Source organism: Rhopalosiphum padi, chromosome 2 (assembly GCF_020882245.1).
Source record: "Rhopalosiphum padi isolate XX-2018 chromosome 2, ASM2088224v1, whole genome shotgun sequence".
Taxonomy (NCBI): domain Eukaryota; kingdom Metazoa; phylum Arthropoda; class Insecta; order Hemiptera; family Aphididae; genus Rhopalosiphum; species Rhopalosiphum padi.
In genome coordinates this window covers 36,716,478-36,729,829 of record NC_083598.1, presented here as the reverse complement: position 1 = coordinate 36,729,829, position 13,352 = coordinate 36,716,478, and the positions used below count along the sequence as shown (strand labels likewise).

The 13,352-nt window shown below is 31.3% G+C and overlaps 1 protein-coding gene across 2 annotated transcripts in view; it reads left to right on the top strand.

The window, feature by feature from the left end:
- LOC132920962 (protein spitz-like) overlaps positions 1-13,352 on the top strand; it is a 61,070-nt gene that overhangs the window by 9,131 nt on the left and 38,587 nt on the right. The window contains exon 1 of one of the 2 annotated variants that reach the window (XM_060983722.1): positions 12,579-12,612. The exons of the other annotated variant lie outside the window; for it this stretch is intronic. Coding sequence (XP_060839705.1) covers positions 12,594-12,612 — 19 coding nt within the window. The 5' untranslated portion in view covers positions 12,579-12,593. Of the gene's footprint in view, positions 1-12,578; positions 12,613-13,352 lie in introns of those variants that run through there. 2 annotated transcript variants of the gene reach the window in all.

Below are 13,352 nucleotides of genomic sequence, written 5' to 3'. Positions count from 1 at the left end.
ATTTCGGGAGGGGCGGGGGTTGACAAAATGTTCATAAATATCATACTAACCATTTGTAGGTCAGGAAATATATTTTTTGTTCCCGGTATTTCGGAGGGGGTTTAAACACCCATCAGCCTCCCTGCAATCACGCCTGTTGTTCCCCATCGATAACACGAATACTGTAACTTGTAAGATAGTCAATCTACGTATATCTTTCGTTATTTTTGAAAACTGTTATTTAAAAATGTACGTTCATGATACTGTTTTCCTTTATTGATTTAAGTTTAAGATATCCAAAAAATAATAACACTACAAACTCGTGATATGCGATACATAGCGCGTGCTTGCTGAATATACATAACTAATTGTGTAGGTCACGCATGTTCTCAGTCACGTACTTGATAGTTTTTTACTCTAAAATTCTATCGTAATTTAATATTCAGATAATAATTTAAATGTGTATAAAATCTATATGCTTCATTTTCAATACGGCTAGTGACGAAAGACAAATAGTTTGTTGAGTTTGCTCAAACTTTTTGTCGTTGGTAATGTCACGACGAATTAGGAAGAGCATTCTTATTTCTCGTGTGACATCAATTGATGATTTTCTATAGCGTAATATTATTATTATTTCTGATATTCAAATTTATATTATTGTTTTTTTCCTACTATACGTTTGAAATATTCCCTGCGATATTAAAATTTTACATTTTATTGTATTATTTGAACTCTATTCCTCTGTAAACGTCATTTTCCATATTGAATAGAAATATCGCCGAGTAAATTTTTTTACAAAATACATCGTTAGTAAATATTAAAAGGTATTGTTCATTGACAGAAAATCGATTCCAGTTTGTAGAAATGAATTTACCTTTCATTTTATTTTCTTGAATGCAATGTTACTGACATTTCCGATGTAAACAACGCAGTGTATTTTTTTTAACTTGTATTTATGTACAAATATCATGGTTTGTAATGTACAAACATTAATTGTTTAGGTAGGTGAATATTGAACATGTTAATTTGTATTAGAATATAAATGTCTGATATTAAAAATTAAAGGATTAAATTAGATGCATATTATTTGAAATAGAGGTAAATATAATTGAAAATATTTTTTGATCATATTTTACATATAACTACGATGAAACAATTTTATATAGTTAAATCATAGACATTTTAAAATATAAGTTATAAACTTTATATTATAAAAAGTTATTTCTATATGATTCAAAATTTAAAATTATAAAAAGTTATTGTAAATGTGAAAGTATAATTATGAAATTTTAATATTGGCATTTAATATATAATATAGCAGGTATTTCAAGTGTATTTTATTTATTATATTTAAAATATTTACGAAGAAGTTTTTAAAAATTTATTAGTTAGGTATTCATTATATTAAAATATAAAAATACCTATGTCAGTTTTTTGAATTCGTTTTTAAAAAGTATTTTAATGTTTTTTATGATAAAGTTAATGTTAGACCGTTTTAGATGCTCGTTTTATTTTTTAAATTACTATGTTTTATAATGACGCGTTTTTTTAATTAATCTCTTAAAAATTAAGGTTAAAAAAGTATTTTATATGTTCATTTCTAAAGAGTATTTGGAACAACCGGTTAAATAAACTGCAGTAGGCGCCCGTCTAGAATTACCCAAGACCGTCCGAGGGGTTGTGATGGAAGAGTGGGTTCATGTTTCTCTGGGTTTGTTTGTATGTGTGTGTGCTATTACCCTTCAAATTAAGAACCTGCAGCTGGAAACCACTGCCGCCACTCGATTTGGCCCGTGCCACTTTCAACCTTTAAAGTCGTGCAATACATAATAAGAAATTCAAAACAGTTTTAACGAGTCCACTGGTTCCGAATGGTTTAACAGTCCGCACTGTTCACAGTATTTTAAAATTCGAGAATCTGTTTTACTTTATTAAAATATATTTTATTTTTTATTTCGTAATTTCTTATGCATACCTAGTTATTTTTTATAACATCTTCTAATCTTGTAATAACTAATAATAGGAATAAGCGACACATATAATTGTCAAAATAGTATTTGCATTTTATTTATTAGTGAGATATAAGTAGCTCAAATATCCATGGTATAAAAATATCAAACAAATAATTATTAAATATATTTTTAAGTCATCGATTTTCAATCAATTTTGTTTTTCCTTTATTTTAATTAATTATGTTAAAATAAATGTATAAACATTATAATAATAATATTGTAATACAAATGGTAAAATACGTAAGTTTGAGAGTGTACAATTATCCAAAATGCGTCATATACCTTAGAATATATAATATTTTATTTTGTTTGTATAAACTATTGTTAAGGGTAGTTATGCATAATAGGTAGACTAAAGAGTTGAAAAGTAATATATATCTAGGTAGTCCTATCTCATCCGGTAATAAATTAAACCCGTTTAGAGTTATAATAAATAATTGTTGTAACCTATCTAGGCAAGTGTAAACTATAAACTGATTAGTTAAAGTTGTAATACTCCAATTACTATAAAATACTTATCTTAACTAAAAAGTATTTTAAGTGTTGTTAATTAGCTATTTACCTATAGACCTATAATTGTATTATCTTATAATATAATAAGATGTGTAAAATATTTTTTGAACGTTTTATTGAGCTAGTATTATAATCATGTTTTACAGTTGAAAGTAATATAATTGACAATATAGCTATTTGCAACTAGATATTGTTTTTTTTTTTACTATGATAAAAAGTAATAAAGTAATTCTTAATTAGAATAGATTAATTAACACTTTAAAATTTTAAGTTTTAAGCATATAAACCATTATGATAAATTTTCTATGTATAGCTGTATAATTTGTGTTTGCAAAATATTACGATTGCAGGAGATCGATTATCGATTATCGATTACTAATTTCGTTAATATCAATGTAACAATTAACTTGTTTTAAGTTAATTAGTAATTTTTTATAATTTCAAAATTTATGGAATATAATCATGCATATGCCAAGTGCACATAAAAACTTATCAAAGCATCAAATCATTCAAATCATTGTTTTTATAATAGTTTGTAGATATAGTATATATATATATTATACTTATTATATGTATATATAATATATTTTGTATTGTATGATATGATGCCGGGAGTTGATGAATTGGGATTAAATCAATCATATACGAGTATTAAATAGAATACGATAATGGCGAAATAATGAAAACCCATCGTCATCACGGTGTTGGCCCATTGTGCGATTTCGTATTGTGGGTGGCGGCGGCAACTGCCCAATTAGACGTGTTTGCACATGCCACGACGCGCATAAAGGTGTATAATACCGTAATGATTTTGCGATTTTCAGTAGTTGTTTACGAGAAAATAAGGAAAGAAAAAAACACCACCCCAAACAGAAGGGCTCGTGCTGAGCGCGCAAACATGGGAACCCGATAGAGTAACATTTGGCAAACTCGCGGCGCGCGCGTCAGTCACAGTAGCAGCAGCTATCGGAAGAGCAGACGGCTCGCGTCCCCTGCCCCCGCCGCTGAGGACCCTGCTAAGTACCCTGCGCGGGAGCGCGTTCACTCTATCGCGTACATAGGTAAGAGTAAACGCGTTGTGGGAGGAATTAAATTAAAACTTGTTAAAAGGGAGTTTGCAACAATCTGACGGGCAGATGGTGGTGGCTAAACAGTCCGCCGTCGCCGCCACCGTAAGCCACGTGTTGCTATGTATTATGTATACCAATACCAACAACCCCTGGCGATTATTATACGCGTACACATAGGTAGGTACTCTACATATACACATCCTCCTTGCAAACATAATGTATACCCGCAAACTATGCAGTTTAGTGGATATATATAAACATAATATATGTGCACCGTTATACGTAAAATGTGATGTGTAAAATTGTTATGTATACGTCGTATTGCTGTGCATGAAAAACATATAACTACTTGTGCTTGTACCCATCTTGAGTATTGGTTAAACAATAAACATATACAATAATGCTACCCCGTGATACTCGTAGGTAGGTATATATTGTATAACGTGTATGATAGATCCTTGGGAATAAGTATATAAGGTAAGGTGTAAACGACAGTATACCTATAATATATATACTATATTACGTATTAATGTACAATATAATATATAATATTATACATTGAAAACAAGCAACTGAAATTGAACACGTACGGTATTATGCGCACGTATGTCTATTCGAAAAAAAATATTATTATTATTTGTATAATATATTATATGGATAATGAATACTATACTCATAATACTCGCGCTCGGTAAATTTCGTCGGTATTGTGTACATGTATATGTGGACCCGAAGGGTTGAACCATACCGTTAAGGTACGTGCCACAATAACGGCGGACAGATGTGAGACAAGAGAGATGCCGAGACACCAAATGGCACACGACCGCTGCAACCTGATACCGCCAGCACCGGGTGCTTTTGCTTTCGATATATATATTATGTATATGTATTTTATTTTATATTTTATCCAAAACACCCGTTCTCTTCTCCTTGTGTGTGTGTTTTTAAAGGTCTAGATCCGTCGCCGGGTATACTCATATAATATGTATAATATTATATACCTGTGCGGCTGCATGGCTGGTCGTCCGTGGTCCGTCAGTCCGCCCTGCACCATACGTGCGCCGTTTATTTGTATTTATATAATAATATGTGTATACCTATACGTATGTTCTATTTGGCCGAGCGCGAGGGAGATCGTGTTACGTCGGCCGCACGCCGTGTCCACTGAACCGTACGGTTATATTCGTATATTAATAAATAATATTATATAACTATAATAAGTATAAAATACGTCATATTATAATACAATATGTGCCGTCCGTCCATGAGAGTGTGTGACCAACAGTCTGTATATGCGTGTCGAAAATCGTTGTACATATAACTATAAAATTCGTCTCATCGTCATCATTTCGTTTTCTACGAGCCGGGTCACATATAATAATAAACATAGTCACACAGGTATCGCAAAAAATAACTGTGTGTCTCGAGAGTCATGACTACGTTTAGGAGAGAAAAAACCCGAGAAAACAATTTGAAAGGTCAACGCGTGTTAATGAGAGGAGAAGAGACGACCTATATATATTTGTTTTTTGTTTGTTCGGTTTTTTTTCTTTATATCGTTACTAATTGAATACCGCGAGCACGGCGCTAACGGGGCTGTTGCTGCAGGACAAATGGGGGCAAGCTGAGGTGTCTGGGCCGGTAACAGGATGCTGGGACACGTGTGCCGCCGTGCCCCGTGTGCGGCACATATATATTCTTTAAATATAGAAACGCCGGCACACGCGGCGGCCAGGGGCAGATGGGACCTCTCTCGTTCGTCTCTCCTTCTCAGTCTCTCTCTCGATTCTATCGTCTCGTCGCCGCGGCAGATGTGGAGCAGAGCGTTGCACAGGTCCTCGACGCGTGCAGATTCTTGTACGGGGTGCGCACGCTCGTTCCCGACACACGACGATGACGACGATGACGACGACAACAACCCCCTTAAATATATTATATATATATATAAACGTATCGCGGTTACCTATACACTCTCTGTTTTTCCTCTTCCTGTGCGCGTCGATGGCCATATGGCACATTTGAACTCCTTATCCCGCCCACTACCCATTTACGCACGGCACACGTCTTATAATATAATGTATATATATATTTATATATATATATATTCTATGTGTATTATGTATGTAATAGCTTCATTACCAAGAGTCGCGGTAATGAACTGTGGACGAAGTGTATAATAATAAACTGTCTCGAAAGGTCGTCGTGACCCGAGTCTGCAGTTCAGCGCGATGCACATTGCTGCAGTAGGTCGGTGGTACTGAATGCTGTTCTATTATTATTCGTAATATACCTACCTATAAGTGTAAAATCTCTTGAGTAATTTCATACATATACGCGCAATTTGTTTGCTGATGCAGATGAAATATCTGTAAATCGATTCGTACCGTGTATATATACATGCATTTTATGTAAAATACCAATTTATAATGTGTATAAACAACGTTGGGTGTCCCAAAGAGATTCAATAATGACTGTATGTAATGATTATATATGTTTAGTATAGTGACATAGTGCGTATTGGAGTAATAGGTATACGTCGGATGGAATGTAAAAAAAACGAATTTGTAACGCCTTCGCGCGTTCATCGTCTTTCCAAGCTAGTTCGTTATCTCATGGAAAAGGGTGTCTTTCCTCTCGTCCGGGGAATAGAATTAGTTTGTGACGCTTGCAATAAATTACAGTGCGAAAAAGAACGGACTTTTTAATGGGGGAGCGCGTACCGGGAGAAAAAATGAAGTTTCTTACCCACGGGACGTATATAAATTGAACATTTTATTTCTGGAAACATACGCGTATATCTCTTCGCATAAGGGACGGAAAACGGGGTTAAACGCCTCGTTATTTATATATATATGCATGTATACGGTATACCCTAAGGTGAAAACCGGTTCAATGGAACAAACACCGTGCTTTACGCGCACAGTCAACATGTTGGTTGTATATTTATACGCGTGTAATAGTGCTTAGGGGTATGTGTTTTCTCACTCACGTTCGTGTGCCTCGTGCATTATATCTCTGCATTACGTTTTACGATGCATGTCGAGACCGTATATCAAGAGAAAGTGAAATAAAATGAATGATGTATAGGATAATTTGACGTACATGGGACGTTCGTTTGATAATAATATATGTATACACGTACATATTATGTTTTTAATATATAGGGTCTTTGTATGGCTGGGATCGCGTGCCAAATACATTGCTTTATAAACGCGTCTTCATGTGTTTTGTGTGTGTATATATATATATATATCATCAATAAAAAAGCATAATAAGGAAATTGCTGTTTTTCCAATGAGCCATTGGTTCGTGTATGGTTGTTTTCCAGACGTCTGTATGACTTTTAATGTTCTCCAGTCATGACTCATGACTATGCCATTGGCAGCAAAACGGAATGCCATAAAAATTGAATCACATTTTATTTGTTTACTAATGGTTTCAAAAAATGTTCATATTATTGTATATACATGTATATTATATCTACAGTATAATATAATGTTAATGCCTAGAAAACAGATCATTCTTTCCCGATAAACATTTATCAAATCTCACTGAAAATGCTTAAAATATGTATTTTATAAAACATAAAACTATAATAACAAAATGTTTTTTCTTAAATTTTAAATCCTATTCATATAATGCTCAAAAAATTACATTTTTTTATTCATCGAATAAAAGTCTGATAAATAATAATTATTAAATTTGAGTGACATCCCTGCACAAATTTCCGGGGTAGGATGAACTCAATATATGTAAATATAAATAAATAATTTACTTTTATATTTAAAAAAAATCAAGGAGGGAGGACTATAAATGTATCTATTTGTTCTGATACCGATTTTGTTGACGTTACCGATAAAACGCCTCATTCGAATTGCGTACGATAAAAGCTTTCGGTGGCAACTTTTATAGGCAGTACTTACTGAACGCGCGCATAAATACGTATGTCAGTGAAAAAAAAACATTATTATGCTAAGCATTACGTTTTACTTTTATTTGGTTTTTACAAATCTACAAATAAATATTACCTTTTATGTCAGTAAAATAAAAACATTTAATAAGTAAAAATGCTTTTTTTAAATCATAAATCATAATATTATTCAATAATATATTTATGGCAATATGATACTTGATCAATTCTAATGCTTTAAGTATCGACTTAATAAATGTATACATTTATTGTTTTATGTAATTGGTTATAGTTGTTACATATTTGACATTTTTATAACTTTTATACTAAGATCATAATTGTTGTAAGACCGTTTTATAAAGTAAATTCTTACTTCTTAGCTACCTTTTTATGATAATAAAGTGAAAAAAATTAGTTTGTAATATACAAACAATCGTCTTACAAATATTTCACAACATTGGTACTGTTTGATAATAGTTAATATGTATACTGAAGTAGTTAAGTAATATTAAACTTAAATTATAGATTCAATTAAAAATAACAAATATTATATACGTACATATAATTTTTTAAATGTTTGTATAAAAGTAAATCAATTTAATTTTTATACAATTAAATATAAAAATTATAGTTTAAGTATTATCATGTTAGTTAAAAGTTATTATGTGAATGCCACCTTCATCTCCACTGATAACTTTCCAGATTCAATATAATATGAATTAAATTTAAATATTTTACTATTTTAGAACAGTGAGTGTATAAGTTCTATAGTAGGTTTTTCAAAACAAAATCGGTATGAGAATAATTTATTGTACAAATACATTCTAGACGCAATATATTAAATAAAATATAATAAACGCAGTATTTTTATAGGTTTTTATAGGAATATTATCATTGCTAATGTGTTTTTATAATATACTATAAGTCTACACAAGTCCAATACATCTATGCATTTTCATCATATACTACAAGGTTTACATAGATGTATTATTTATGCGATCTGTTTTACTTAAAATCTAGTGAAGAACCATTATAGTATCGTATATCAAAGAGCATCAAATCAATAATATTGCCTATTCAATGCGCCTTACAGTATGAAAGCAAGTTTAATGGCGCCTAGTTCTGTACATTTACTATAGTTTATTTTGAAACTTATTTCCCAAAAGTCGACATTTTATTTCGTCCACGTTTGTACAGTTTTTAACGTTTGTAATTATCTTTTACATCTGACTTATTGGAAACAAAGTTATAAACCTATGCCCGCCGCTGTAATAACTTCTCCATAGTGATCTTTTGATCGTTATAATATCTACTAATATACATAATATCTGATGATATTATAAATGTTTATCTGGTCATTCTTTGAAAATTTTTCTATTAAAACAGTTTATATTGACGCTGCAGTATATGATACATTGCGTTATTTGTATATGTTACAATTGTTACAATACAGAGATATTTCAATTATATCATTATAAAATATAAATAATAATTTTTATTTTCTATCACTTTTGAAATATAATATATTACTCGATAAGTATGGTTTGCGCCTTCTTCCCCCGTTACTCCACTTTTGGTTTCGTCTTGCAAAGCTCCGGTCCGAAATCGTTTACTTACAAATATATGAAAGCTGTGCCGATGTATTGTTAAAAGCCAGCTAAAGCAATAAAACCGTATACATTTTCGGAGACTATTTCTTTTCCTTTTTTTTCCATCCTGCAGCCCCTCCCTTAAAGCGTTTGTCTCGTCCACCAAAGTTTTCCCCGTATTATACATAAATGGAAGTCTACGGTCGTTCGGATGGCGCCAATGTCTCCCGAATCGTGAGCCGTTTTCCGTTGGGTAAGGTTAGTCCTCTAGTCGAATTCTCATAAAATATCGCATAATACGGCCCATAAACAATTCAGAGTTTCGTAACGCAGACGAATTTGGAACGGTATCAATAATAGCGACGCGCGCGCTGCGTCTAGACGGGCACATGAATAAAACGTCTCAAAATTGTGGCGACGAGTATTTATATAAGAGGTACCCGCTATATATGTGTGTATAATAATACACATTGAAAACATTTTCGTACAAATCTAATCTATTATGATATATTTCGAAATAATTCTATGCATATTAATTATTAATACATTCATTTTGTTTCGTTCTTATACGCGTGTTTAATATTGTAGGTACGTACAAAGGATAAGTAACGAATCGAATGTGTGTTCCGACCGCACATTATACGTGTAAATGAATACAACGAAATTGAACCTTTTACGCGACTTACTTGCTGTAAGCGCGTGTTAATCGAAAGCAGCCATAAAAAAAAATAGTAAAACGGTCGTTTGTGTAGAGCCACCGCCGTGCCGCCTGCTTTTTAGTCTTACATATTGAGCTGACGTATAGGTTATGATCATAACCTCCATAACGCCGCTATAATCTTGTTTAAATATATAATAAATTAATAATATATATTTCTATTTAGTGCACCGCCTACTTGTCAGCTTTAGTTGAATTAAATTATTGATATATTAATATTAGCGTTGTTGACATCTATACTTATTCAATAACCAATCCTTATCGAGTACTCAGTAAAATACAGACTTAGACGTACACAAGTGGCGCATAAACTTCGTCCTCTCTCCGGAAATTATCAATTTAACAAAGTCTATATGACACACAAGTATATTATTATAAGTGTCGCAATTCAGACACGTAAATTCTATATGCTGTAACGTGGGAGCTTGTAAAACTAAATTACATTTATACAGTTATTAATTGCCATATGTGTATCTATATCTATATATAATATATATATAATATTTGTTATTGCAATCGCTGTTACTCATACTTTAGATCATGTATGTTTTACTATATATTGGTGTTGTTATACACCTACCGATACAAAACGTGACACCCAATCACTTTGGATTTATATTCTTTAACAATAATATTATTAGCGCCTGATGTTAAAAATAAATTTCGTTTAATCGCTTACATTAAAGGGGCTAGGTAAATTGAGTCCGAGATAAGTTTGGTACATTTTGAAAGCGGTAAATTGAGTCCCGGGAAAAAATTGGTAGTAAGTAAATATTTTGACTATGTTAAGCTATTTATATGGGGAATTGTAAACTCCTACAAATGTAGTGTAATCTCCTACAAAAGATAGTGTTAACTCCTACAAAAGATAGTGTTAACTCCTACAAAAAATTGATACCGCTCGTATTGCTGTAAAAAAATATCAGTCTTGCAATATATTAACATATAAAATAAAAATTGTTTAAAAATATAATAATAGTGTTAATAAAACAATAGTCATAATCATTTACACTCAATTTATTAACAAATTCAAGTCAATAAATGTCCACAAATCACAAATAAAAATTTTATAGTGCATGTTTGCAAGCATATTTTTAAATTTAAAATGCATATAAATCGTTTTTCCCCGGGACTCAAATTACCGAGTTAGGGTCATTTGGGACTTATTTACCAATCCCGACATTAAATTGTCTTAACTATAGTTGTTGCAACTTTCAACCATGTTGTTGTAAATTGATGTCATGGTATAATTTTCCAGCACAGATCGTTATTTTGTGTAGTCCACGTATTTAGTTTTAATTAAATATTGTTGGTATTCTAGATTAATGTTGTGGAATGTTAGAAATCATAATAATCAATAATTTTCTGTGGTTTACCTATATGTGTATAATGTATATATAAAACTGAAATTACAATCTATTTAATTATATGCATGTGTAATTATTTTTTTTTTAAAGTAATTTATTATAGCATTGTATAAACTTAATAGAAAATATGTACCTAATAAACTATAAACATTTGTGTTGGATATATAATACATTGTATATTAATCAAGAGTATGTTATGATAAAACGATTGAATTTGATAAAATATTGTACATATAATATACAATCGTGCTACTATGAGTCAGAAATATTAATTTGCTTTGCTTTAACCACGAGCTCGTTCATACATGAAATTTCGTTATGTTTCAATAATCACACATGGTGCCTTATTACAAACGAGTACATAATATTATACGAGACTGCAGACACAATAATCGATGAAACTACTCACTAGAGTGAACACTGGTATTTAATAATATTGCCGCGTGTACGAGATTTGTATAATAGTCCAATTTCATTTGATGCGTGTCCAGACGATAGAAATAAAAGCAGATGCTGTGTCCGGATCATTAGATCGTGGACACGAAACGGTATTATTGACATGGGGCTTGAGCACAAAAAAAATATTAACAATAATGGTAAGAAGTATTTCTGCTTTTTATTATTATCAATACAGTAAGTAGGTATAACAGTATAGGATTTTTTAATTTGAACATAAATAATGTGCGGGGGTGCAAAATACCTCTTATATAATATTATTGACAACAGAGAGATGTTTGGATTATTTTTAAAGTGTCATATAAATATCTCCATGGGTAATTTTTGAAAGAGAAAATGATGACATGTTATTGTGGAATAATGTACCTTTTTTATGTAATATAATAACATTTGTACTCTATATAGTATATATTGTTATTGTCGTCATTGACTTCTATTTAAGTAATTTAAACATACGATCGTATATTCCGGACGAAAGACCAAATAGGATTATTTATTTTCAATTGCATCACTACTGTGTTGAGTACTTAATTTAAATTTTTTATATGCCGAATTCCTGGAATTATTATAATAGACTGATAAATATTATTACATAAGTTATTATTTGCAAATAGTTTCGTCGCTGGTATAAGTATATAGATTTACCGCATGTCATTAGGGATGAATGTGGTGGTCAAGCTGTGAAGGAAGTTTTTTTACGAAACCCACAAACTATGGTCGAGGTCTTGGGTCGCATATTTGTTTATTTTTTTCTTCTTCTATTGAATCATATAAATCGTGTGTGGTGGGATGTCAAAATGCGCAGGACGTTTGGGGAAATTCTTAAAAAAGAGATATCAGTTCAGTTTCCGATTAACAACAGTTACGAATGTTTCTTTCTATGATTCGTATTATTTATCGTGATTCTCAGACGTAAATTATAAGTGTAATGTGTGATATTAAAGTGTTAACGATTGACATGCACATAAATTTAAAACACATGGATGGCGATAAAATAGGTGATTTTATTTATTTTATTAGTTATAAAACATTAAAAACAACAATTATTATAATTTTTTTGCGTATGGTCAGTCATATTCGTTTAAATATATCTGTAACATATTATTCATTATTGTAGGAGTTAACAGTTTAAAATATTAAACATTTGACACATAATTATCGATAATTTGTGTAACCATGTATTTGTGCTAGCTATTTGTTTTCAACGGTTTTAAATAATTACCAATTTAGAACATCTGTTTAATTAATATTTATCAACTGTAAACAGTAAACTGTTATAATTAGTTAATATATTAGTATATGATAGAAGGCACAGTATCAGATAAAAAATCCTAGACGGTCACCCATCCTAGTAAGTACTAAGTAGTAATAACTACTTATATAACGTTTATCGAGGATTATCTCGTCATTACTGGTCTAAACAAGTTAATCGTTAGCCGCCGCGCCAGGCCGTCGGCGGACGATTGTAATCGAATTCCGTATTTAATTTTTACACGATTTCTTTAGTGCTGTTTCGTGTTTTTATTTTTTTCATGTACTTATAATAAATTGATTAAAACACATATAAAACGATTTTAATTTTATCGTACATGTAATGAGTAATGACAACAGTTATTAATTATGTTTTAGTAAAACTTGATGCGACTAATCGTTGTTTACTGGGCGCGCTCGTGCCTCTATATCTATGAAACGAAACGATTTGTTATCATATTATTTTTTTTAGTATAGATTATACTCG